Raw genomic sequence first — 27,031 nt, forward strand, 5'->3', positions numbered from 1 at the left:
TTCTGGAAACCTCTTGAACAAATGCACATTATAAAGGAATGGAAAAAGTTAAAAACAATGACAATGAACAAACACAAGGGTGCATGTATGTTGTGGAAGAGAACCACTGACTATGCTGCCTGAAGACAAATGTTAAGGTCATGGGTCTTGTTCGGGTTCGTTGTACATTCTTGGAAAGCAGCAACTGAAGCACTCAGGAATCGCAAGATCTATCAGTTGATCTCCGGAGTACAATATAGTTGTGATCCGACGGTCTGATAAATCTTCCTTCTCGTCATGGAGCGAGGTTCACGTTCCAGAAAAAGGAGAGATGAAAGCAGTGCCATGCTAAAGACTGTAGGAATGTTTTAATTCATGTTTTAATTCAGTACATAATAATAATATCACAGTCTATTTTACAAGTTAAATGTATGAGAATGTATGAAATAGAAATGGTAGGAAAAAACTAAACATGGGTCACGAACGTGAAGTTTTCCAAAACGGGGGGCCAAAGGAAGACATGTTGCCTACCGGGCCCAAGGAGGAGGTAGGGAGGGTGACAGGAACAGCATCAGCTCGTGGTATGTGTTCGTCCCCAGGTTTACTCTGGGAGGAGTCGAGGCACGTCCTCTGCCCCGGTCTGGGGTTGGGAATTTAGTCTGGTGGGTGGAAGATGGCAGCTTGAGAGAAAAAAGCCATCTGGCTACCTACACAGAGCTGGTCCCCTGGTGGCCGCAGGTGGGTTTTGCCATAGAGGGAATTAGGGGTAGAAGTGTCAAAAATCAAAAGTGTGGAGGAAAAAAGTAAACCATTTCCTCCTTCCCCCAAAAAACCCCAAATTCTTGAAATGCACACACATTCTTCTCTCAAACGTAGAAAAGTCTCACTCTGGATGTGCTTACAAGAAGGTCGTCGTCAAAAAACTTTGTCTCTATGATAACATTCCCACTATAAGGAAGAAGAGAGGGCGAAAGAGCGAGCATGTTAGGCAACCAATTTCATTGGCGCAAAGTGGTTTCAATCTGGGTCTGCTGGGCCCACGGACGTGCACCCATCTAGAACCTTGGCTCGAGGACATTAAATCTGTGTCCATATGGGGTTAGAAGTCTAACATGACATTTAACTTACGTGACTAGGTGTGTCCTCCTCGAGTTCAGAAATCAGAAGAGAGAGCACGTCTTAATCCTTGGTACACTTATGGCCCTTAGCAGGGTGCTCTGCACACAGAGGTGCTTAGGATACGGCTGGCCTCCTGATACACATGGAAGCCTGCAGAACTCAGAGGGTAGCTGTCCCTCCAACGCCCATGTCAGTCGACAGCTGTGGGTTGGCCTGTCCTGCATCTGCTCTCCTCACTTGCTCTTCTTTTGGGGAACCACCCCATCGCCAGTCCTTGGGTCAATCAAGTGGTCCCTCCCTCACCTGGCAAAGGGGTGGGCACAGGATGGAATTTGGGCCAATCAGACTCTCTCTCCTGAGCAGGATCCTTCCTATGGTTGCTCCTTGAGGAGGAGACCACCCCCACGTTGCTCCATCTTTCTAGTTGCCCAGGTCTTAGCCCTACCCTTTCAACTCTGTCACGTTAGCCAGAGTCAGTTTCTGTGGCTTCAACCAAAGAAACCAAACGGCACAGTTGTATTGTGCAGAGTGGGATTTCATTTTTCTTGGTGGGTATCTCAGGGTTTCCAAACCAAACCACACTTGAATCATGATAAGGGCAAGAGAGGCACTGTTTTGGGTTCTAAAAAGCAAGACAGGACTTAACCTAAGTATGTTATCAGACTTACCGGTTTTAGTACCTGAAAGAAATCAGGCCTGGCCAAGAAGAAGTCAAACGAAGTTTAATGAAACCTAAAAAATGCCCTTCTACATACTATACTGTACTTTCCCAGGGTAATTAATAGCCAGCAGATACTTTTTTTTAGTAATTAGTTATAAAATAGATAAGGAACTCAAGATCTGACTGATTGATAGAATATAAAAATACCCACTATTGTAATGAAAAATCTATTAAAGACTTATAAAGTAAATAACCTCTGTGTATAAATTTCAATGTGGTTTTCCTAAAGGACCTGTTTAAAGAGATGGGCCAATACTACACAATTATCTGTGTGAATAACTTATTACTAGGCACTATGACCAAAACCTTTGAAAGACTGATATCTTTTCCCAAGAAAAAATGGTAGGTGGGCAGTTATTGACTATTTTTGGACAATGGACAAACTATTCTTTGAGCAGGAAGCATAGCTAAGCTATGCTAGTCTCTGAAAAACTGCAACCAAACATTGTCCTCTGAAACAGAATTAGGACTTTGCCAGATTCCATTAAAGGCCATCCAAACAAAGTATAGAGTACCAAAAGTTTGGTAGTCAGGAAAGGGAGCAAATTAGCATAGATTTAATATATATTATATACCAGTTTCTTTCTGTATCATCTCATTTTATCCTCACTACACCTTGGCGAAAGAGAATTATTAATTCTCTGTTTAGAAAGGAGAAGAATAAGGCCCAGAGAGGTAAAGTACATTGTCCCAGATTATATAGCTAGTGAGGGTTAATCAGGAATTTAGTCTAAAAGTCTAATCTAAATCTTTTCACTCTCTCCATTCCATCACACTGTCTTCTTCACATGACAATGTCAGTAACCGGTAACCCGGATTCCCCTGGATACTCTTTTATTCTTATGTTCAGCCTAGGTTGCCTTCCTGCTAAATGGGACCACGAGTCCCACCTGCCTGGAATGCCTGCTTCTAGACATACTCCACAATTCCCGTGGCCTGTCACTCACGTTAGCACGCTGGCTGGCATCATCTGGGACTCGGGTGCTGCCTCTATCAGGGACTGCCAGGTGTTTGTGGAATTAGGGATCACAAAGCCAAACTCGAAGAACCATTCTGAAGGAAGAAGGAAAAGCAGGTGAGAGGGCACCCCAGAGTTTCAGGGCTCCTTGTCCCCCTTATTTAGAGGGAACCTCTTCCTACCTGGAGAACCCGCAAAGAACCCATCAGAAACCTCCCAGGCCAGAGGCATAAGAAAGGACACGGAAGCCCCCTTCAGCCTGTCCTTTGAACCACATGAGGGGCCTGCTCCCTATGCTCTGGGGTCTAAAGGACAAGAACCAGTAGGAGGATACAGTACAAGCAACACTTTCTTAGAAGTAGGCTGGATGTAAAGTATAAAGAGAAGTACAGAATAGGCCCTTTGACTTGGAATTTCAGCTCTGAGACACACATGTGCACTCTTACACTTGTGCTGAAAACTCAGTGCAGAGTGGCCTTGTTGGTCAATCTGTAGGAGACCGTATGGAGAGCACCGTACCAGGCCCTAGTCAGCAGCTGCCTTGTGACCATGTTACAATAACATGTCACTGACAAAGGAGGCACCAACCCCAGGCCCACCAGTGTCAGAAACCCTTTCGTTGGGCTCAAAGCCCCTTGTAGCTGTCAGCGTTGTTTCTGTTTGTTTTCGCTGGGGGTCCCAATCTCACAGGGCGTAGGAATCCTATCACAAACTGAGTTGCAAAATGAATGTTACCGAAGCAGTGCTTTGGTCCCTTGGGACGTGCCTTTTGTCCCTGTGACCTAAGCCCAGATTTCAGGCACGCAGGCAGCAGAATACCTTCTAGGCATTGCCCTTTGAAGTAAACTTTTTGTTCCAAGCGGAATTTTTCCATTTGCTCTGCTGAAGAGAAGTTCAATTCTCGAGACACTGCCTTACACTTGAGGATTTTCTTGGGAACACGGGCTGGTAAAGAAAAAGAAATATCGAAGTCATTCTAAATGAAAACCCCATGCCTGTGGTGCTTCAAGTTTCTGGGAGCTTCTGAGAGCTGATTTAGAGAGCACATTATCTACGTTAAATTTCAGAGAATGCCTTGGTAATAGAATTACAGAATTTTTAGTTAAAGGCAGAGGTCCCCACGTGGTCGAGTGCATTTGAGCGCAGTGTTCGAGGTCTGCCCGATTTAGTGCGTCTCAGAGCCCTACCTACCTACTCTCATCAGGAAGGGGGCTGAATGGGCACCTTCTCTTTACTCTGCTCTGTTGGTTTTAACTCCTTAGTTTTTCTTTTATTGCAGGGAGATAAAAATGCAAATTTTCTTTTGGAAAAGAAAGTTGAGATCTTAGTTTATATATTTGGGTATGTTCTAATGCTAAAATTTCAGCACAAAGTGGGTTTTGGGAAGTGGGAGAAAGAAACAAAGAAAGGAACCGGAAATCTCAACACCATGTGGACCAACATGTTGTGCCTCCAGGAGCTTGCCCCCTGTGAGGTCTGCATTAACTCAGCTCCCTGACGCCTAGGTCCTGCTCCGACTGCCCAGTGCAGACAGACAAAGGGGTGGGGAATACCTTCATGCTCCACTCCAGGGATGGACAGGTCTTCTGTTCCTTGCCAGAGTATCTTCCCTGTCTCAGCATCCCGAAGGTTCATCCAATTTCTGATCAAATATATTAAGGAAAAACAAGGCACTCAAAGTGACTCCTACTTTGTACTCTAGGTGTCTCAGATTTGCTCCTACCAACTCTTGTTTACTTTTCAGTAAGTCAGTCTAACTGCTAAGTGCCATGAAAGTGAATAAGAATGTGTAGGAGAGTCCAAAAGGCAGCTAGAGGAAGAAGCAGAGACCCAGAGGAGATATTTTTGTGTACGACATAAGAACCCAAAGACTGTACACATCTAGAAATGGTAAGAAAGAGGGAGAAAATGAACAGTGCAAAATTTAAAAATTTCCAACAGAATCTGACCAGCCAAGATAAAAGACCTAAAGAAACGGACTTGAGAGGCATCCCAGGAAACGACCCAGGCAGATCGCCCTACAGTGAAGATCATAGTCCAGGAGCTTCACCCACACGCCCAGAGCTCTCCTGTAGCTTGTTAGTGGTCTGCTCTTGAATGTGAGAAGACAGCCAAGCATCGCCAGAAACCCAAGAAAGCATTTACCATGAAAGACAGACCAAGACAAAGAGAAAAAAGCAACTGAGAGGAAAAAAGAGACTACTGAGGAAGACACACTTTTAAAAAGGAGCATTATAAACAAACAAACAATCAGAGACAACATAACCCTTACAGACAGTAAAAATTATATACAATTGAATTTTGTGTATTTTAGGTGATTTTCTCTGGCTCAAGGTTAAAACTTTTGAGGCTGGTGAGTCGATAATCTCTTTCAGTCAGAAAATACCTCTAACTTAAGTATTTTTACTTTCTAGGTCCTGTATTGTTCATCATACAAGATGTGAGGCAATAATACGAATTTAAAAAAAGAACAGAGAACAAAGAAGAACTCCAGAAAACACACATTTTGATGGCAGAACCAAATAACTCAATCCAAGGGTTGGAAGACAAAGTTGAACTCTTTCAGAAAGAAAAATAGAAAGATAACAATGAAAGAAAATAGGAGAGGAAAGATACGAAAACTGGACATTAGTCCAAGAGGTCCGACATCTCGCTAACAGGAGTTCGAGAAAGACAGAGCAGAAAAAACCAGGGAGAGGACGCCATCAGTGAATTAACTCAAGAAAACGTCCCCGATTGAAGGGCTACAGCAAGCGCCCACGCCACATCATTGTGAACTTGCAGAATGTTAAGGATAAAGAGAAGCTTCCAGAGGGAAAACAAGTTCTCACATAAAAGGTCAGAAGTAGAATGGGGAAAAAAAATCAGAGTGAATCAGACTTTTCAATAGGGGCGCCGGAGGATAGAAAAAAATGGAGCAGTGCCTTTAAACTCTCAGGGAAATGATCTCCAAAACTAATGATAATATGCTCTTTCAGAATGACAGGGAAGACCAAGGAAGAGGATGACATGGGATCCAGGAAGCAAGGGATCCAAAACAAGACACAGCTGAAGGGGTCCTGGGAGTGACAGAGAAGGAGACTCCAGAACAACAGCTCTTTAGCAGGCCTGGAGGGCAACTGGTCCGGGGTCCAGACAAGAGCAGGTCAGACGCTCAGGGACAGATTTCCTTTAAAAAGGTGAAATTCATAGAATATCTAATGTGTTTATATGGAAAGAAGATTTATACAATTAGGGAAGATTTGGGGGTTAAATTAGTGAGAAGCACAGAAAATCTAAGCAAATGAATAAAAAATCAAGACAATTAACATCAGGGAAGAATCAAAGGTGGTACGGGAAGAAGGCAATAGTCACAGTATACCACGGGCTTCACCGCAAGCAGAGCTGACATAGTCATAACAATACGGGCCGATGCAATTATCCTGCGATGGGGGAAGGAGAAGAGCACGTAGGTGCGGTTAGGCCTAAAGTGTTGAGAAAAACAAAATTCATTTTCCATAGTAGGAAGTAGATAAATAATGCCTAAAATGGCAATATGAAGACATAGCCACAGTGTACCATTTAGAAATATCAAGATAAATACTGAATAAATCAGCGAGAAAGAATTGAAAATAGTTTTCTCTGGGGCGAAAACAGGAGTGGGAGGACATGGAATGCTGCTCCTCATTAGAAACCGGTAGAACTATGGTTCCAAACAACGTACACATACAACTGTGATAAAAATAAAGACAAAATTTAAAAAGATAGTTCCAAGTTCTAAAAAATTTTAAAACAATGGATGAATCATTAAAGGAAAAGAAAGTGAATATTATCCATGCATGGAGGCTAAGTCTGAGAAAGATGGTTATTATTTGTAAAGAGACTGAGCTTCATATAAATACAGGTGATACAGTTTACAAGCGTCTTTTTTTTTTTTTTTTTTTTTTTTTTGCTGTCTAGCAACCAAACCCTCTTCCCAACAGCACCCTGCAGCCTCGCTTCCCCATGGGAGGCAGTGACTGCTTTGCACTATAGCAACTAGATGATCCAGATCCTTCTCTCCCGATTCTGGTACAGCTGGGGGCAAGCATGTGACCTGGGCTTTGACATCTGGGTGCCTCATTCTGGGGCCCTGAAGCTGTAGTCACACAACGCCTTGAGGAAAAGTCAGCAGTTCTTCAGGGTAGGGCAGTGGGTAGTGCCAACCTGACCCTTCCTTTCATGTCAGTGGCTCTGGTCCTCCAACCGCCAGTCAGTTCTGAAAGGCCCAGAGAGCCTGCGAGCCCCTCCCACTGTTGGGCAGCCTGCAGTGGGGAACCGTGAGCAACACAGGTGATTCACATCGTTGTGTGTGCAATGGTACTACATTTAAGCCTCTGGAGAGATTGCTGCTACATAAAAGAAGTCACAAAAGATACCCAAGGGTTCTCCAGTAGAGGCCTGTGATGTGATGTGGACCCTAGCTTCCTGTGCCCTCAACCTGTGCACTGCCTCCCCCACGCATGGACCTGTCACTGCTTTGAAGCTGTGTTGGTTGTGCTACTCTCCCCTCTGTGTATGCAATCCTAATAAACTCTCCTGGAATGCTCATTACAGTCATGCGTTACTCAGCGATACGTTCTGAGACACGCGTCGTTGGGTGATTTCATTGTGTACAAACAGCAGACTGAACTTATGCAAATCTAGATGGTACAGCCTACTACACACCTCATCTATATGGTGCTAATCTTATGGGACCACTGTTGTATGCTCAGTCTGTCATTAACTGAAACGTTGCTATGTGGCGCATGGCTGTATATTGGCAGATACTGATTAGGTGGTTCTCTCTCCTCTGCTTCATATTTCCAAACTCTACTTGTTTTTTTTCCTCAAGCTTTCTTAATTTTTCCTTTTTCTCCCCAAAGTCCCCCAGCACAGAGTTGTGTACATTTTTAATTGTGGGTCCCTCCAGTTATGGCATGTGGGACGCTGCCCCAGCATGGTTTGACGAGTGGTGCCATGTCCACGCCCAGGATTTGAACTGGTGAAACCCTGGGCTGCCAAAGTGGAGTGCACAAACCCAACCACTAGGCCATGGGGCCAGCCTCACCACTTTTTTTTTTTTAATAACTAAATTCAAAAGCAAGTCAAAAGTATACATACTTGCTTAGGTCATGTCTTAAATTCTAATTACTACAAATATCCTTACCCATTCTGGGGGTCTCCACATATTAAACATTTTATTTTATTTTTTCCTTTTTCTCCCCAAAGCCCCCCAGTACATAGTTGTATATTCTTTGTTGTGGGTCCTTCTAGTTGTGGTATGTGGGACGCTGCCTCAGCATGGTTTGATGAGCAGTGCCATGTCTGCACCCAGGATTCGAACCAACGAAACACTGGGCCGCATGCAGCGGAGCGCGTGAACTTAACCACTTGGCCATGGGGCCAGCCCCGGGTCTCCACATATTAAAAGAACGCTTCCCCAACTGGAGAAATACAACAACACATACTAGTGCTCTAGCAAGTCCACCCTGAACTCAGATCTACACAGAACTGCCTTAGATATTGAAACCCAAGGTTTCCGAAGACACAGTACTCATTCAATCTGCTCTGTACATACTTTTCATTCCTTCTCTACACATAGTCTCTTATGTACCAATACAGCCACATTGGACACCAGACTTCTTAAGTTAAACAACAAAACCAAACAAAACTAAAATTACTTCTAAAGTTCTAAGCTCACAAGCAAATGGGGCATTTTAGCAAAACTACTGCAAGAAAAGCATTGGAGAAGGGACTCCACTCACAGAGCAACAGCTGGATCACACCCAGCAGCTTCCAGAAAAAGCATTACTGCCGCGGGCCCAGGTCAGCAAAGACAAGCCTGGGACCAGGACTTACTCTTCATTCTGTTGGGGGATAATAAGAAAAAAAGCCTTAAATTAGAGGGTTCCTTGTGATAGTTAGCGGGTAGTGGATTTAAGATCCTTCCATTTTATAGCAAGGGAGAGAACCTGCTAAAAATACATGGTTTATCTCCCTAACATAAGCATCTCTTTTTTTTTTCCTTGAGGAAGATTAGCCCTGAGCTAACATCTGCTGCCAATCCTCCTCTACTTTATATGTGGGACGCCTACCACAGCATGGTTTGCCAAGTGGTGCCATGTCCACACCCGGGATCCAAACCGGTGAACCCTGGGCCAGCGAAGAGGAATGTGCGAGCTTAACTGCTGTGCCACCGGCTGGCCCCCATAAGCGTCTCTTGTCTTTATAAATAATCAGGTTAAGGACTTAATTATCTTTTAGGAAAATATATTTTTTCAAAATATCTTTAGCCAGTTCAACGATTAGGCATTTCCTGCAAGTCTTCTAATCTAGAAAACTGTCCATCAGTGTCTATATCACATGCTTCATTTTATAATCCTAACAAGACCTGTAAGATCCTGTCCTCAATAAATGATACACAATTAGAGACGTACAGACAGAGCTCCATCCAACGAGGCTGGGATGGAGGCTACTAGAGCCCCTCCATGTTCTGCAATTTTAGGGGTGAAAAGGAAAGTTCCTAGTTCATGGTAGAGATGCAGACATTTGGGAACAGCTTTACAAATTATAAAAATACAAATCTATGATAGCCTATTAGTAAAAAGAAATAAAAATTATTGAGGTAGGTGTCTTAAAATAGTAACAGAGAGAAAAGCTGGTCCTCAAAAGAGGAAGCATGTTTGGCTAAAAATGTTGGAAATTAAAGGCAAGTTTTGATGGCTGATCATCATCTGGCTGAAAATATTTTTGTTTTAACAGCTTTTTGTTAACCAGAGTTTTCAGAGAAAAAGAGCCTGAGTTTTAAGACTCAAAGGTTAAGTCACTTCCAATCTTGAGAGAGGAGAGGATTAGGTGGACAGGCTTTAAGGAGGGGGCTGGAGGACTATTTATAAATACCACACCTTCTGGGTCAGCCAGGTCTTTTCTCAGTTAAAAGCTCCCTTGCGATCTATACCAGGATGAGCACAAAGGAATGCTCCTGGACCCTGGGAAGCCTCTGCTCAGAGGAGAGCTGTCCCTGGGAGCCTCTTCTTGGAACCAGGAGGACAAAAGAAGCACTCTTATATTTAAAAGTAGGAGCATCTTAAAAATAAGCTTCAGAGCCAAATCAACAGTTTGTAAAGTGTCAAGTCTTAGGAAAGCTAACAAAGGAAATCAACTGAGATAAACATTATGGAAAAATGAGAGACACTTGGCTCAACATGGAAGGATGCATGGTCCTCATGCTTTAAAGAAGTGATGTGGTCTGGAAGGATTTAGGGGGCAGGCCATTGCAGGTGCCGGGGGCAGACCTGAGACGGAGAAGGTGGTCAGGGAGGTGGTGGGGGAGTGGCAGGGGAAGGCTTGGGGACTGGAAGAAACCAGTCAGATGAATGGGGTACTAGGTAAACTTCCTTGAGATGTGAATGCAGGAACTGGGATAAAAGGATTTAAAACTTTTTGTAACAATCATCTATAGAAGCATTTTGGAATGAGTACACTGGCTCTTAGAGTCTTAATGAGTTTTAAATGGAAATGGTCAACATCAATTTTTATATATTAAACAGAACAGATCCACTGTACATGCCAGTGCTTCCCTGGCCAGTTGAGGAAGGAGGAATGCGGGACATCAGGGGAAGGGAAGAGCAGAGAGAGAGGGAATGGGGAAGGCAAAGAGTGGAAAGAGGAAAGAAACACACAAAAACAGAGGGAGAGAGAGAAAGACCCAAGGGAGGGAGGGAAAGAAAAAATGAAACTGAGAAAAAGAGACAAACAGAAATGCCCACATATAACTCAAAACCAAGAGACAGGGTCAAGATAGAAGGGAGCAAAAAGGAAGAGGCTCCGTATGTCTGGAGATGACATTCCACAGTTTTTCCTACTTTAATACTGGATTATAGGGTTGTCTTAGATAGTGGCTGTCACAGAATGGCTTGAAATGGACGGTAGAGGACGAAGACCAAGCACTCCAACCGTTAAGTCCCTCTGAAAATGTTAATTGGTTGGTTGATAGCTTTCTGTAATTTGTCATCCAAGCTGTGGCACTGCTGAGAATGAAAGCGGATGCTAACTGCATAGCACACTTAAATGAGCTGGTTCATGTTTAGTGCTTACTTACAACAGCACCTGGGCATTTTCAGTAAGCAGTGTTGGCTATTACTATTATTATTAATTCATTATCATCTCCTATTTAGCCTCCTGATTGTTTTCCTTGCTTCCTTTCTTGACTCTCCCTCCAATCCATTCTCCTCACAAAAGGAAGTGGTTTCTTAAAACTGTAAGTCAGGTGTCACTCCCTGTTTTCCTTTCTGAGTCCTCTGCATGGTCAACCGGGCCCCGTCACTATGCTCTAGCCACATGGACGCCTTTCTCTCTCTCCAACACACTCCAGTCTCTTCCGCCTGTGATGCCCACCGAGTGTTCTGGCCCTTACTCTCCATACCCTCAGCTCCTGGCCTCAGTGGTTTCTTTTCAGAGAGGCTCTTGGGACCACTCAGTCTACTTCAGTCTCTGGATCCAGATCTGCCTGACTCCCAAGTCAGGGTTCCTATTGTGCCCCCACACCAACAACTGGCCACACCCTGGCCTCCCCTAAGCAGGCAATTCGTGATATCTCCATCTCCCCTGAGAAGAGCCTAAATACACTCCAATTTGGTGTGTTACTTTCCCGGCCAAAGACCTTCAATGGATCCTCACAGACTGATCTAGGGCTCTCTATCTATCTGATCTCAAACTACCATTTATTCACTAAGTGCTTATTGACAACCTACTACGAGTCAGGTATTGACATCAAAGTTGCATGTAAAAAATTTGGGCAATATTGTTTCAGAAAAAGTGACAGGTGAAGGGGGACAGTATTTCTAAATTCATACATTATTTTATAAAATTTATGGTCTTAAATATATATGTGAAAATATATATTTGTCTATTCTATCCACATCTCTTTTAAAAATATTTTTTCACTGGAAAGATAAGATATTACCTTATATTCAGGGTCAACTTATACAGTATTTGGGCATTTTTCTGATAATTTTGTGGGTTTCCTCTGCTTAAAACCAAGTAACTTATTTACTCATCTCCTTCAAAACAATTTATACTCAAGCTGGATAATTCTCAAGGATACTGAGATAATTCTCTAATGATATTAACCCAAATCCTGATTACTAATCTAGGGCTGGAAAATTTACAACATTTCAATTCATAACAATTCATCAAGAAGGGAATTGGTTTATCAGGTGTTATTCTAATCTTTTTTAAAAAATAAACTTTAAATTTTAGAATAGTTTTAGATTTACAGAAAAGTTGTAAAATAGTAGAGTTCTCATATACCCCACACCAGTTTCCCCTATTTATAAACATGTTACATTTGTTACAACTAATGAACCAATATTGATACATTATCATTAACTAAAGTCACCAGGATCCTACATTACATTTAGTTGTCATGTCTCCTGAAGTTCTTCTTGCCTGTGAGTTTCTCAGACTTTCCTTGATTTAACGACCTTGACAGTCGAGGAGTACTGGTCAGGGATTTTCTGGGTGTCGGTGAATTGGGGTTTGTCTGATGATTTTCTCATGATTAGACTGGGGGTGTGGGTTTTTGGGAGGAAGACCACAGAGGCAGTTGTTTTGATTATATCACGTCAAGGGTACATACTATTAACATGACTTAGCACTGTTATGTTGACCTCGATGACCTGGCTGAGGTAGTGCCTGTCAGGCTCCTCCACTGTCACTTTCTCCCTCCTTTCCACATTGTACTCTTGGAAGGAAGTCACTATACGCAGCCCAAATTAAGGGATGGGGAGTCAGGTTCCACCACCTTGAGGGAAGAATAACTATGTGAATTATTTGGAATTATGTGGTGGAGATTTGTCTCTTCTCCCATTTATTTTTAATTCAATTATTTATTTATATCAATCCAGTTGTTTTCTTATCAAATGACTGTGCTCCGATACCTAAATTTTTATTTCCAATATGAAAATATTTCAACATTAACCAGTCTGCTTAAGAATATTTATTTAGGGCCCGGCCCCGTGGCCGAGTGGTTAAGTTCGCGTGCTCCGCTGCAGCAGCCCAGGGTTTCACTGGTTCGGATCGTGGGTGCAGACATAGCACCACTCATGAAGCCATGCTGAGGTGGCATCCCACATGCCACAACTAGAAGGACCCACAACTAAAAATATACAACTATGTACTGGGGGGCTTTGGGGAGAAAAAGGAAAAAAAAATCTTTTAAAAAAATATTTATTTAAGATGCTCATCTCTAAGTCTCAGGGATTCATCTGGGCTGTGGGGAGCAGATAGAGACCACAGGGTGTATTAGAGTATAGTCACAAGAAAAAGCTGAGGGCTGGCCCCGTGGCCCAGTGGTTAAGTTCGCGCGCTCCGCTGCAGGTGGCCCAGTGTTTTGTTGGTTTGAATCCTGGGCGTGGACATGGCACTGATCATCAAACCACGCCGAGGCAGCGTCCCACATGCCACAACTAGAAGGACCCACAACGAAGAAGATACAACTATGTACCGGGGGACTTTGGGGAGAAAAAGGAAAAAAAAAAAATAAAGAAAAAGCTGAGAGAGGGGAAAATAAAATTGGTTTAGAGCAGCACACCTGGATTGGAGTCCAGTCTCTACCACATAATAGCTGTGTGATCTTAGATAAGTCATTTTACCTGCCTGAGGTTAAATGTTTTAGTTTGTAAACTACAGATAATACCAAAGCTGTAAGGTTATCACAGGGTTATATGAAATGGCTACAGAAATGGTTTATAAATCATAAAACATAATACAACTGTAGGACATTATTACATTCTAATTATTCAGGATTGGAAAAAGCAAAAAAAAATTACAGAAATAACTTCTTATGAGTTATTTCAAATTCTCTAATAAAAGCACATATTATCTTAAACCCTCGATAATCTTCACTAAGAGAAAATTCACTGAAAGCTTAGTTGTATTAATTAATGTTTGACTTTGGTTTTATTCACTTAAAATCTTATAATTCTTAGAAAATCTGCTGTAGTCCCTGTGTTGCTCCTATGTTAATCAGCGTCCCTTCTCCCATCTTCATCTAAGAGTACAGATAAGACCTAATTCCATTTTTACACTTGTAAACACTTATATCCTCAATACTAGGTATAAAGAGAGTAGAAACTGTATTTGAGGGGTTTGAGTATCTTAAACTGAAAACAAATTAAAGGATGGGATGGCTCCCTTAGTTTTAGAACTTCAAATACAACCTAACTTTAATTCCTTATGGTTTTCTACTTTACCCACATTTGACACAGACCTCATGACTGATATAGATTAACTAAAATTAAGAGGTAGGTAGAATTTTTTTCAGAAAAATCACTAGAAAACAATGATTTTTTTCTACTCTTGGTACTTGCTGTTAAGCTGGTTCTCTTAAGGTATTTTTTCTCTTTTATATTGTTGATAAATAGCCTCTCAACTAATTTCTCTCCTTCAATCTCTGTTGCATTGTTTCTCAAAGTGTGGTCTGATAATCTTGTTAGAAATGCCATTTCCAAGGCCTCATTTCAGACCTACTTAATCAGAATCTCTCCAGGCGAGGCCTGGGAATGCTCCTTTTAAAAAGCAATTCTTATGTGCAATGAAGTTGAAGTACCTCTTGTCTAGCCTTTACAATTAATACACTGTGATTAGAGTTACATTCCTAAAATACAAGCTGGATCGTGTCATTACTTCTTCAAAAACCTTCAAAAGATTTTCAGTGTTCAGAGAAAATTTCCTAACTTCTTAGCTTAGCATTTAAAGTTCTTTACATTGTGGCCCAAACATCTCCGCAGTCTCCCTTCCTACATCCCACTCATCTAGGCACAGGGAATAAACTCTGCCCTCACACACGCCACGCTCTCTGGTTGGCTTGGACACTTGTCTGAAGTATCTCACAAGAGGAGCCAGCAAAATCAAGAGTTGAGTTGCCTTTTGGAGACCTAGTCAAGTGTTATGATCAGCACAAGGCCACACCAGACAAACTGATAAAAGGAGGGGGGAAGAAACCTTTCTTTAGTTTAGAGGACCCCTGTGGAGGCAATCGGGCAGAGAAAATGGGAGTAACAAAGACACAGTAATTATCACTGGCAGAGGTCAGCTATAAATGCCCCAGATGTACCATTCATACAGCCCCAAGAAAATCTCTCTAAAATACATCAAGTGTGACCAGTCTTCACTTCCACTGCTGAGAGAAGGAAACGCCCTTTGTCTTTTTTGTGTAACGCCATAAACACTGTGCACCAAAATCTGTTCCAAAGAATGGCAGAGATTTTCGTTGTGTGATGAGACTAAGAGAAAGGCAATGAAGCAGAGCTGTTAAGGACCGTAACCAAAGTTACACAGCTGGCAGTAGCAGCCCAGGATTTGGAAGGGTGGTCATACTTTGAAGCTCAAGCTTCTTTCACTATCCCCTGCTGCCTCCCCATAACAATGAAGCAATGACAAAACAAAGATCTTATTCTTCGTGCTCTGCCATCATCTTTCTTATCCTTTTCTCCAAAGATTAAAATTCACCTTTGGGAGGCCAGCCTGGTGGCGTAGTGCTTAAGTTCGCATGCTCCGCTTTGGCAGCACGGGGTTTTCAGGTTTCGATCCCAGGTGTGGATCTACATACCTACCGTTCATCACTCCACACAGTGGTGGTGTCCTACACACAAAATAGAGGAAGACTGGCACAGATGTTGGCTGAGGGCCAATCTTGCTCATACACACACCCCCACCCCCACCCCACCCCCGCCCTTCCCACTCCCAAATTCACCCTTGGTTCTATTACAACTTTTTAAATTACCGTGTTTTTCTCTTAATGAGATAAAAACAATTTATTTGTAAAAAGACTCAGGAAAACTAAGTCTTAAGTGTCTCTATAAACACCAAACTGCTCAAACCAATGGCAATTCTAATTTTAGTCATAGGCTCCCACTCTAGGCAAAGCTGATTGCTCATGAAAGTGATTCACAGGTAAAATACGCTTTTAATCCTTTCAACCAGTAGCAGTTGAGGTCTCCTTTAGTTTGCTCATTCTTGTATGTCTTGAGTTTTATGGTCTTTGGATGACATAGAGTTGAACATGAATATTAGGTGATGGAAGAGGAATATAAGTTTTAATAATGAGTGAAAAGAAATATTTGTATTCAGGGAAGAGAATGAGTCAAGAAATGTTGAGTAAGGAGAAATAAAGATGCTATGTATAAAGTAAGCCATGATTCACGCTTACTGGAGGAACACCAGAAGCACTCCCTTTAAAGTCAGAAATAGGACAGAGATACCGCCCAGCACCACTATTATTTAACATTATTCTGGAGGTACTAGACAATATAATATAAGAGAAAGAAATATAAAAATTGGAAAAGACAAAGTAAAATTATCATTCTTTGAAAGTGAAATGATTATATATCTAGAAAACCCCAAAGAATCAAATGAAAACCTATTGTAAATAATAAATAAGTAAGGCTGCGTGGCTCAAAATTAATATACAAAAAGTAATAAATGTCTTGTATATTAACAAAAATCAGAAAATGTAATGGAACAAAAAATATTGGCAGAAACAACAAAAAGTTAAAATATTTAGGAGGAAATATATCATAAAACTTGTGAGCTCTATAAGAAAAAAATTTTACATACTACTGAGGGACACAAAAGAAATCTTAAATAAATGGAAAAGAATACCCTAATTTTGGATAGAAAAAAACCTGATGTCATAAAGATGTAATACTCCATAAATTCATCTGTAAGTTTAATGCAAGCCAAGTATTTTTCTAAAACCAGATAAACTGATTCTAAAATTCGTATGCAAAGTATGAGAATCACCGTGAAAATTCTGAAGAGTAACAAGAAACAAACAACAAGAAACATATCCTCCAGATATTAAAACTTACAAAGCTACAGTAATTAAAATAGTGTGTAGTGCTGGATATGACTAGACAGTTCAATGGAACAGAATAGAAAGTTCACCAAGAAAACAAAATCGTACAGAATTTAGTATATGTTAATAGCGACACTTTTTTTTTTCTGAGGAAGATTAGCCTTGATCTATCTCTTTTTGCTGAGGAAGACTGGCCCTGAGCTAACATCCGTGCCCGTCTTCCTCTAATTTATACGTGGGACGCCTACCATAGCATAGCTTGCCAAGCGGTGCCATGTCTGTACTTGGGATCCGAACCGGCGAACCTTGGGCCGTCAAAGTGGAATGTGGGCACTTAACCACTGCGCCACCGGGTGGGTCCCAATAGCGACATTTTAAATCAGGGACAAAAAAGATGGACTACTGAATAAATAGTGTTGGGACAAAAGGGTAGCCATCTAGAAAAATTAAATTAAATCTCTCCCTTACTCTTTCCATTAAAATGTATTTCAGGCAGATCAAAGATTAAAAAAAGAAAGAAACCAGAAAAATACTAAGGGAAAATGTGGGAATCTTTTTTATAATCTAGCAGTGGGAAAGGTCTACTATGGCAAAAAATCCAGAAGCCTTTGTAGGCAGTCTCTTCCTTCTCTGACCAAACCTGCCAACTGCCAGGACTCTTACTTCAGTGCCACTGTCATTGTCTTATTCCTCCCACTTAAAGCCTGTAAAGGCTCCCTGTTTCTTTAATATATAATTTATTCCTCCACCTGATGTTTTTAAAAACATAGTCCATCTTTTAAACTGAAAAAACATTTTTGCTTAGGGGAGACTTAGTGTTCACTGTATAACCTTTCATACTGTTTGAGAAACTTTAAATCTGTATATTAGTTAAAAATAAAACCATAAATAACTTTGATAACAATCAACTCTTAATTATTAACCAAAGGACAGGCTTAGTTTTTCATACCCCAGGTCACCTGAATTTCCTTCTTTCACTGGAAGCTTTTCTCTTTAGTGATGATTCGGACCTGGGTTCCTCATTACTCTCATATACAGGAACCTCCTGTGGAAGGAGAGGATTCCAGCAGCATCTGTTGAATTTGATGAGACAATCTTTGCAGCAGCTTCTGCCATGTCGACTCTGATCTCGCTGATTTCCCCTCACCAAAGGCAGAGGTGTGTGGCTTCTTTAGAGGGGCAGAATTGCCAGGCCACACATTTGTACCTCCTGGCTAAAACAGACACTAGAGTCCTACATCTCTGAACCAACATTTAAAAATCAGCTTCCACTTGCCAGATGGCCCCTCCTCGATGCCTGTCTCTTGTCTTCCTCTGTCTGATTTTCTAGCACTACTTGCTCCCAATTACACTTCCTTTTATTCTGAACTCTCCTTGTGCTTTTAGTGGGTGTTTTGTCTACTAGTTACTGTTCCCCTAATTTGATTATGGGCTTCTTGAGGGCAGAGGTGTTTCCTCTTGTTGAGTTGATAGCAAAACAACGGAAATCTTTGGCTGTGAGTTCCTGGCATTTGGTTACGTCAATCAGTAACTTTCCAGTGTACCAAAAGTACTTAGCAAAGATTTTATTTTTCTTTTGGGTAATATGGCTAAGAAGAATGAGCAATGGAGAAGCTGCTTACAGATTATTAGGTTTGGGGTACTCTATATAAGAATAGTCAATATTAATTTTTTATAGGGTACATTTTCTAAGGAAGAATATTTTAGAATTATGTTTGAATTAAGGCAAAAAGAGGACTAATTTCTTAATCAGTATTTTATTTTTATTCTACTTTGTAAAGTCCAAATAAATTTCTCTCTTTTTCATGGCACTTATTAACAAGTATCTTAGAGTTATTGTACAGTTCTTATCTAGGACTTGGTTCTTATTTTCAATCTATTTAAAAAATAATCAAATTTTAGAAATAATGCTTTCCTGCCAGTTTAAGAACATTTTAGAATTATAAACTTTGGAAAATGGAATCTTTTAAAGATGCTACCAAAGTCAAAATAGGGGCACGTTCCTAAAGCTGTGCCAGAGAAACAAAGATCATTAGCTCTATTAGCATGAAACGACCAAGTGCAAAGAATTACTTTTAAATGGGATATTATTATTATAAATAATACAATAATTTAGAAAATATGACGAGTCTCCTTTATATTTTCATACCATTTTTAGAGATTTGCTAGCTTTTGAAAATAAATGAGTATGTCTGCTTGCTGGTCAGTTGAATGTACACATTTAACTAGAAAAAGGTACCATATCAAAAATCCTGTGAGATGCCTTAATGTATGAGCACAGAGAAAACACTTTTTATACAGGTGAATTTAATTTTAGCAATTTAAAACAGTTGTGTGAAAATGAAGATTTTTTTTTGTAAATTAAACAATTTTAAAAGCTCTGTAGGAATTTACTGTTTTTAAAGGCTCCAAATGAGTTATCTTATAAATGGAACAAATTTTCTGTCCTATTAACCTTTAAAGCCCCAATTTGAGAGCTGTAAGTGAATTTCTGTTTACTGTGATTTCTTAAGGCAGGGTGTGTCCATGGTAAGTCTTCATGTGATAGGGAAGAATTCCAGTCATGTTAGATGATAACAATTTCTAAAGATTATACCTCATTTAGATACATTCATATTTCAGATACTGAACCCCCTAAAAAGCCAGAACTTAATTTGTCACACCATTGTAATATATCTTTCCCTACTGCACAAGACCTCTCTTTAAAAAAAGAAAATTCCTTTGATGTCTTCATAAAGCTACATTTTTTTTCCTTTTTTTAAAGCCAAAGAACCTGAAATGCATCACTGTCATATTAATGCCACCTTATAATAACCATACACTTTCAATGTTGCCTCAAGCAAGGGCCAAGCCCCAATGATTTGTATGGGAAACAACTTCCAAGGCAGCACTAGCTTTGCTCCACCTAGAGAACCTGAAACTCTATGCTGTGTTAGGAATTGCAGGCAGAGGTGGCCACTGTCAATGTGCCCCTGTCATATTATTTTCCTTTGTCTCAGAGGCCACAGGGGAGGGCTACAGGGTTTGCTTTTGACTTGTAACAACAGCAGAGGCTATGGATTCCCTCCCCTGCCTAACCTGGCTCCTGGCTCCTGGCTCCTCCCCTGGAAACAGGGTGCAACTGGAGACGGAACATACCAAACAGGACGAGTAATCTGCTAGGTTGGCTACTTGGGGAACATGGAAACGTCTGTCAGAGGAAGGAACGAAAGGAAACTCTGGAGAGGTGGCTTTGACCAGAAAGTCCACTAGGTTCCTGGTGACCCTTTGTTTCTTTGCTCAACTTCTCACTTCTTTTAATATACATTGCTGAGTGTGACTGTAAATAAGACAGCTGAAAGCAGCCGGGTCCCCGACTCTTTTGCACAGTTATTCACAAGATGAACTCTCAGGGCAATTCTAGAATGTATGTTATCCAGGTAAAACGGTAGTTAATGGTATTGCACCAATGTCCATTTCCTGGTTTTGATAACATACTTGGCTATGTAAGATGTTATCATTGAGGGGCAGTGGATAGAAAAGGTCACTGTACTATTTTTGCAACTTGTGAGCTAAAATTATTTTAAAATGAAGTTTAAAAATAAAGAACTAGACACCCATATGTACATCCACACTACTAGTTTCTCAGACATTTAAGACTCTAAGGCTGTGCTTTTCTTTATGGCCTTCAATATCCCATTGTTGTTTTCTTGTGTTTAAACATTATCACTTCATTTTTTTCCTCAGTAATATAACAAAAATTTTCAATAGGGAAATAAGGCAATGAGAGGCCGGGAGGCTATCCAAGAGAAACTTTGGAAAGGACCAGGAGGAGTTTCCTGTCCTCCTTTGACTGGAGTTTTATTTCTCACCCTGAGAATTACAGGCTTTGGGCGAAGGGAAGGATGCAGAGGAGTTAATAGCCGTGGAGAGAGCTGCTGAGTTATAAACAGCTGGCGGTGGTTCTGAACCTAGTCACTAGAAAAATAATGGTACTTTATAAAAATTAAGGAATTCAAGAGAGAAAATTGATTTTATTTTAGAGAGGAGGGGAAAAGAGTTGGTAATAGTCTGATGGAGGAGGATGCCAACAAGGGAGGCCCTTCAAAACCCTCAAGGATGAAATTAAAAAAAAAGCTAATGTAGAACATGTAGGTGGTAGTGGTGGAAAGTACACTAAAGTTACTTCAAGCTACAATTAGTATGCTACTAGCACAAAAATAGGCAAATTGATACACCAGAAAACCTAACCATGACCCCTGCATAGATTAAGGCTTCTGTATATGCCAAATTCCAAATCAGTGAAGAAAAATGGATATCTCACACTGTTACTATAATATACGCCAACTGGTCTCGAGAGTTAGATATCAATAAAATAATATTTATATGACCCAAGGATGAGGAAGGCCTCTAAGCAGAAAAGCAAAAGAGAAGTCATAAAAAGACTAAAGTATATACAATTCCGTAGGAAAAGTTCAGGACCTGAGTGGTTTCAACAGGAGGGGGAGGGGACTAGGGGTGAGGACAGAGATCACGTAGTCGAATTGTTTTAAGTTTTTACAAGGAGAATGTATTTGTGTATTATTTGAGTTAATTAAATTTAATTTTAAAAGTATTTCAGAAAGTAAAAACAGAACATCTTCGACATCGCAAAATCATGATAAAGTCAAATTGAAAAACTAGAAGAATATTTATGACAAGCAAGGGGACAAGGTCTTTATGAGGCGCACTTATATAAGAAAAAGATAATCCGCTTTCAAAAGAACACTAGGCAAAACACAGGAGAAATGCAAATGTTCACCTGTTCAACTGGTCCCTTAGAGTAGCTGAGGGAGAGAGCTGTCCTCCCCAGGGTCCCCAGGGAGCCACCTCCCTGGGGAGGGTCAGGTTCCAGTGAGGCAGCAGTGAGAGGGAGGGGACTTTGTGCAGACTGGAAAGGGCTTTCTGACAGGTGGTGTTGGGGAGCAAGGGGATGAGACCCCCAGAAGGGACTGGTGCCTGGAGGAGCCTGTACTTTGGGAGGTACAGGAAGTTCACAGGAACAGAGTCATGGACTCATTTATAGCCTATTCTCAAGGTTTCCAACTTCAACACATTTATTTTGGTGCCAAAATTGCCTGAGGGCTTTGTCTCTTTGGGCATCGACCTCATGACCTTCCCTGACCTTCCTTTCCAGTCAGTCACCAAGCCTGCTATTTCTTCCATCTTCACGGTTTTTTCAATCCAATCTGTACACTACTGCCAGACTATTGTTTCTAAAATATCACTTGGATTGTGTCACCTCCCAGCTCAAAAACCTTTCAGTGCCTTCCACTGTCACTGGATCAAGCGTAGACACACACCCTTGTCCAACATCCAGAGTTAACTGAGGTGTCTCCAGTTCACCTCAGAAAACATCTGCTCCAGGGAAAGTGGTTCAACCCCTCCGACCTGCCTGTACCTGTGACACCATCCCCCGAAATCATTTCCCTGCTTTTCCCAAGCCTGATTTCCCCCCGAAACACCCTTTTCTTTCCCTTCTGCCTCTCCATATGCGGGCATTCCTTCACACGCAGTTGCTCCTCCCATCAGTGGACCGTGTGGGTAACGCACAGCGCCGAGTCTCATGGCCCTGGTGCGGATCATGGCTCTGCCATTTCAGTTTCGGGAACTCGGGCTTAGCTTCTTACGGCTTAGTTTGCTTCATCTCCATAATGTAATAACTACTTATCTCAGATGATTTTTGTGAAGTTTCAATGAAAATTAATTACTGTAAAATTATACAGTGCCTGGAACACAGTAAGTACTCACTAGATTAGTATTAATATTATTGTCCAAATACACTCTTTTCTCTGAGTATAAAGTCTTACTAGCGTGTAATAGTTTGTGTGCCCTGTTATTTTATCTCTTACATTTAAACTTTTTATACTTAGATCTTGTTTCCTCATACTTTATATACTTCATTTCAGTAACACTGGTGAGCCGAGCCCTGTATTAGGTGCTTTACAGACACAAACCCCATGAGTTAGGTCTCGTTATCTCTATTACTTCACTTTGGGGATGGGAAAACTAAGGTTTGGAGATATTAAAAGCTCTACCTAATATTAAACAGCTAGTAACTAGTGGGATGAGGATGCAGGTGGTTTTTTTGACTGATTTACTATTTTTAAAATTGAAAGTTGCCGAGGATTTCTACAAACGATCACTAGGCAGTCCTAATGAGCCAGTTCTGCTGCTCTTCCCTTACCTGGAGATTTCCCCCAGGAAGGACTGAGCACTGTCACTAGATGTGGCTTCAACATCACTCCCCAAACAGCCAGAACCTGTGTTTTCCTCCAGGGACTGCTGTTACCCTTTGACTTTCAGAAAGAAAGCATACTAGAGGCCCCATGTTTTGTTTTAAGAGAGGAAGATCATTTCCAGTCAGAAATCAAGCCATCAGACATCAAGAACAAAAACCAAGTTTCCATTAGCAAAAAGCATCCTTTATCCTCCTTTAGTTTTCTGGGGGGTGGGGGGGAGGGGGAGGCTCTTAATGGAAGGAGCCAAGTCTTCTGAGTATAGAAGAGGCCAACTTTTCCCAAAGGTAACATTCCAAAGAGTGTGAGTCTTAAGAGTCAGAAAGACAAAACCCTAAAAGGCATGGGAAGGATGGACCCCACTAGTATTTATCCTTTACTCTGATCTATTACATGAGAGTGCAACCACATACAAGTAGAATTTTTTGGGGGGTAAGAATTAAATGAAAAAAAAATGAACCATTAACTGATATTATAATTATGTTTACAAACTGATTTCCAGTGGCATCATCACACATTAGGCCTCTTTAGGAGCCTATAGTTTCCAGATGTGAAAAAGCATGGTCTCTGAGCTAAACCTGGAAATTTTACCTTGCTAACTCTCAAACTATTTTGGCTGATGAAGTTTAAAGAACTCCTCCAAGGGGCTGCCCCGTGGCCGAGTGGTTAAGTTCGCGCACTCTGCGTTCGTGGCCCAGGTTTCACTGGTTCAGATCCTGGGCGCACACATGGCACCGCTCATCAGGCCATGCTGAGGCGGTGTCCCACATAACACAGCCAGAAGGATCTACAACTATGTACTGGGGGGCTTGGGGAGAAGAAGAAGAGGAGAAAAAAAAAGAACTCCAAAATAGCCAAACAAAAGAAACCAACAACCTGCCACTAAGATATACAACTATGTACCGGAGGGGATTTGGGGAGATAAAGCAGAAAAAAAAAAAAAGATTGGCAACAGTTGTTAGCTCAGGTGCCAATCTTTAAGAAAAAAAAGAAGAAGAAACCAACAGCCATAAAACAACACAACAAAAAGCAAACTTCTCATGTCAGGAAAGTTAAAGGCTTAAAGGCTACAAAAACAACAGGTTCATCTACTTAGGAAATAAGTATGCCCCAGGCCCCACCCCTGGCTCTACTGTCTCTAACAACCTAGGATACTAGGAGTGGAATATACATCCCCATCAGTAGGGGACCAGTGCGCTGCCAGCCTCTGGAAACCCTGGAGTGGATTCTCGAAGGCTCTGTAGATTCAACTCCCTGAGCTGGGAGACTGGGATTCATGGATGACTAACAGCCGGTCTGAGGTTTCCCCCTTTGTTCATCCCCTTGTCAAACTCTCCCTAGAGGCTCTTTACTTGTGGAGAGAGAGCAAAGAACTTCTTTCTTTACAATGCTTTTTGTTATTCTTTCAAACAGGTCAAAAAAGAATTACATGGATTGAACAAATTAATACTGTTAAGATGGCTATATTCCCCAAGTTGATCTACAGATTCAACTTAATCTTTATCAAAATCCCAGCTGGCTTTTCTGTGGAAATTGACAAACTGATCCTAAAATTCATCTGGAAATCAAGGAACTCAGAGCAGCCGAACAATCTTAGGAGAACAAAGATGGACAACTCACACTTGCTGATTTCAAAACTTACTACAAAGCTACAGTAATCAAGACAGTGTGGTACTGGCATAAAGACAGACATACAGATCAATTGAGAATCAATAAATAAATCTCACATTTATGGTCAATTGATTTTTGACAAGGGTGCCAAGACAATTCAATGGGAGAAAGAATAGTCTTTTCAAAAAAATGGTGCTAGGACAACAAGATATCTACATGCAAAAAAATAAAGTCAGACCCCCAACTCTCACACAATACTTAAAAATTAACTCAAAATGGATCATAGCCCCAAATGTAAGAGCTAAAATTATAAAACTCTTAGAAAAAAATATAGGAGTAATCTTTGCGACCTTGAGTTAGACAAAGCCTTCTTAGATATGACAACAAAAACACAGTGAGAAAAGAAAAAACAAATTGGACTTCATCAAAATTAAAACCTCTTATGCTTCAAAGGACACTATCAAGAAAGTGAAAAACCCTACAAAATGGGAGAAAATATTTGCAAATCATAGATCTGATAAGGGAATTGGATCCAGAATATATAAAGAATTCTTACAACTCAATTATAAGACAAATAACCTAATTAAAAAATGGGCAAGAATCTGAACAGACATTTCTCCAAAGAAGATACACAAATGGCCAATAAGCATGTGAAAAGATGCTCAATATCATTAGTCATCAGGAAATACAAATTAAAGCCACAACGAGGTATCACTTTATACCCTCTAGAATGGCTATTACCAAAAAGACATAATAAGTGTTGATGAGGAGGTATAGAAATTAGAACTCCCATACACTGCTGTTGGAAATGTAAAATGGTGCAGCCACTTTGGAAAAGAGTCTGGCAGTTCCTCAAAAGGTTAAACATAGAGTCACCATATGGCCCAGCTATTCTACTCCTAGGTATATGCCCAAGAGAAATGAAAACATATGTTCACACAAAAACTTATGCATGAATGTTCATAGCAGCATTATTCATAATAGCCAAAAAAGTGGAAATAGCCCAAATGTTCATCAACTCATGAATGGATAAATAAAAACTGGCATATCCACACGATGGACTATTATTTGGCCATAAAAAGGAATTAAGTTCTGATGCATGCTACAACACAGATGAACCCTGAAAACATTATCTTAAGTGAAAGGCATCAGTCACAAAAGACCACATAACATACTCTATGATTCCATTTATATGAAATATCAAGACTAGGCAAATCTATAGAGACAGAAAGTAGATTAATGGTTTCCTAGGGCTGGGGTGGAAGGGTAGGGGAAATAGAGAATGATTACTGATGGGTACAGGGCTTCTTTTTGGGGTGATGAAATGTCCTAAAAGTGATTGTGCTGATGGTTGCACAACATTGTGAATACACTAATAACCATTGAATAGTATATTTTAAATGGGTGAATTGTATGTTATGGTGAATTATATCCCAATAAAGCTGTTTGTTTTGCTGAGGAAGATTAGCCCTGAGCTAACATCTGTGCCAATCTTCCTCTTTTTTGCTGAGGAAGATTAGCTCTGAGCTAACATCTGTTGTCAATCTTCATCTTTTTCACTGAGGAAGATTTACCCTGAGCTAACATCTGTTGCCATCTTCCTCTACTTTGCATGTGAGCCACTGCCATAGCATGGACACTGACAGATGAGTGGTGTAGGTCTGCACCTGGGAACAAACCTCAGGCTGCCAAAGCAGAGTGCACCAAACTCAACCACTAGGCAACGGGGGCTGGCCCATGTTTTTATATATATATATATAACAATTATACAGATATCAAGAACAGGCCTTCAAAATGAACAAAAGGGTCACAAAATGTTTCAAAAGCAAAAATCCAGAAAAGAATCAGAGACACTTGGTAATCATGTGAAAAAGGGGTCTGTAGGAATGGAAAGGATCCAGCACAAAGATGAAATATTGTCTTCGTCTGGATCTATTCTGAAAAACAAACATATGAAAAACAAAGTCACATTATAAGTCAATTACATCTCAATAAAACTTGGAAAAAATAACACTAAGGAGAATCTAGCGCAACCTGTTCCACCTTTGTTTGCAGTCTTAGTGTGTAAATAATAATAAAAAAAGAGTCTGGTCTGCACATGACCTCTGCATTTATATGAAAAGCTCAATACTAGTTATTTCTCAGGCCCAAATAAACCTTCCACCCTCATGTTTTCTAAACCATTGCTCTAATAATAACAAAAAATACAGAACTGGGCTATCAACCCCACTAAGGCCATCAGTGAAAATCCATCATTCATTTGCACAGCACCTTAAGTTTATAAATCACTTTTGCACACATTATCTCAGCTGACCCTCTTGAAGCAGGTATTATCCCCATTTAAAGATGAAGAAACCGCCTCAGAGACATTAGCAGACTTACTTAAAGCCTCACAGCTGGTGAGACGGAACAGAACCTAGATCTTTCTTCTACTAAGCCACTTTTTAACTTACAAAGAAATGGCTCTTTTGCGTAGAATATTCCTTTATTTTATTACAATTTTTTCTTGATGAATGTTCTCTTAT

The 27,031-nt window shown here is 40.7% G+C and overlaps 1 protein-coding gene across 9 annotated transcripts in view; it reads right to left on the minus strand.

Moving 5' to 3' along the window:
- Window positions 1–340: 340 nt before the first annotated feature.
- Window positions 341–27,031, minus strand: part of PDE6D (phosphodiesterase 6D) — a 45,285-nt gene continuing 18,594 nt past the window's right edge. For 4 of the 9 annotated variants that reach the window (XM_070270663.1, XM_070270662.1, XM_070270665.1 and 1 more), the window contains 5 exons: window positions 8,543–8,644; window positions 4,331–4,419; window positions 3,597–3,722; window positions 2,767–2,872; window positions 341–927 (listed from right to left, as the gene is read on the minus strand). In XM_070270663.1, the coding sequence (XP_070126764.1) occupies window positions 846–927; window positions 2,767–2,872; window positions 3,597–3,722; window positions 4,331–4,419; window positions 8,543–8,586 (447 nt within the window). In that variant the 5' untranslated portion in view covers window positions 8,587–8,644 and the 3' untranslated portion in view covers window positions 341–845. Of the gene's footprint in view, window positions 928–2,766; window positions 2,873–3,596; window positions 3,723–4,330; window positions 4,420–8,542; window positions 8,645–8,872; window positions 9,002–17,587; window positions 23,018–26,405; window positions 26,444–27,031 lie in introns of those variants that run through there. The other 5 variants (XM_014740430.3, XM_070270664.1, XM_070270667.1 and 2 more) reach the window with 5 other exon arrangements.

The sequence above is a fragment of the Equus caballus genome, chromosome 6 (assembly GCF_041296265.1).
Source record: "Equus caballus isolate H_3958 breed thoroughbred chromosome 6, TB-T2T, whole genome shotgun sequence".
Lineage (NCBI taxonomy): Eukaryota > Metazoa > Chordata > Mammalia > Perissodactyla > Equidae > Equus > Equus caballus.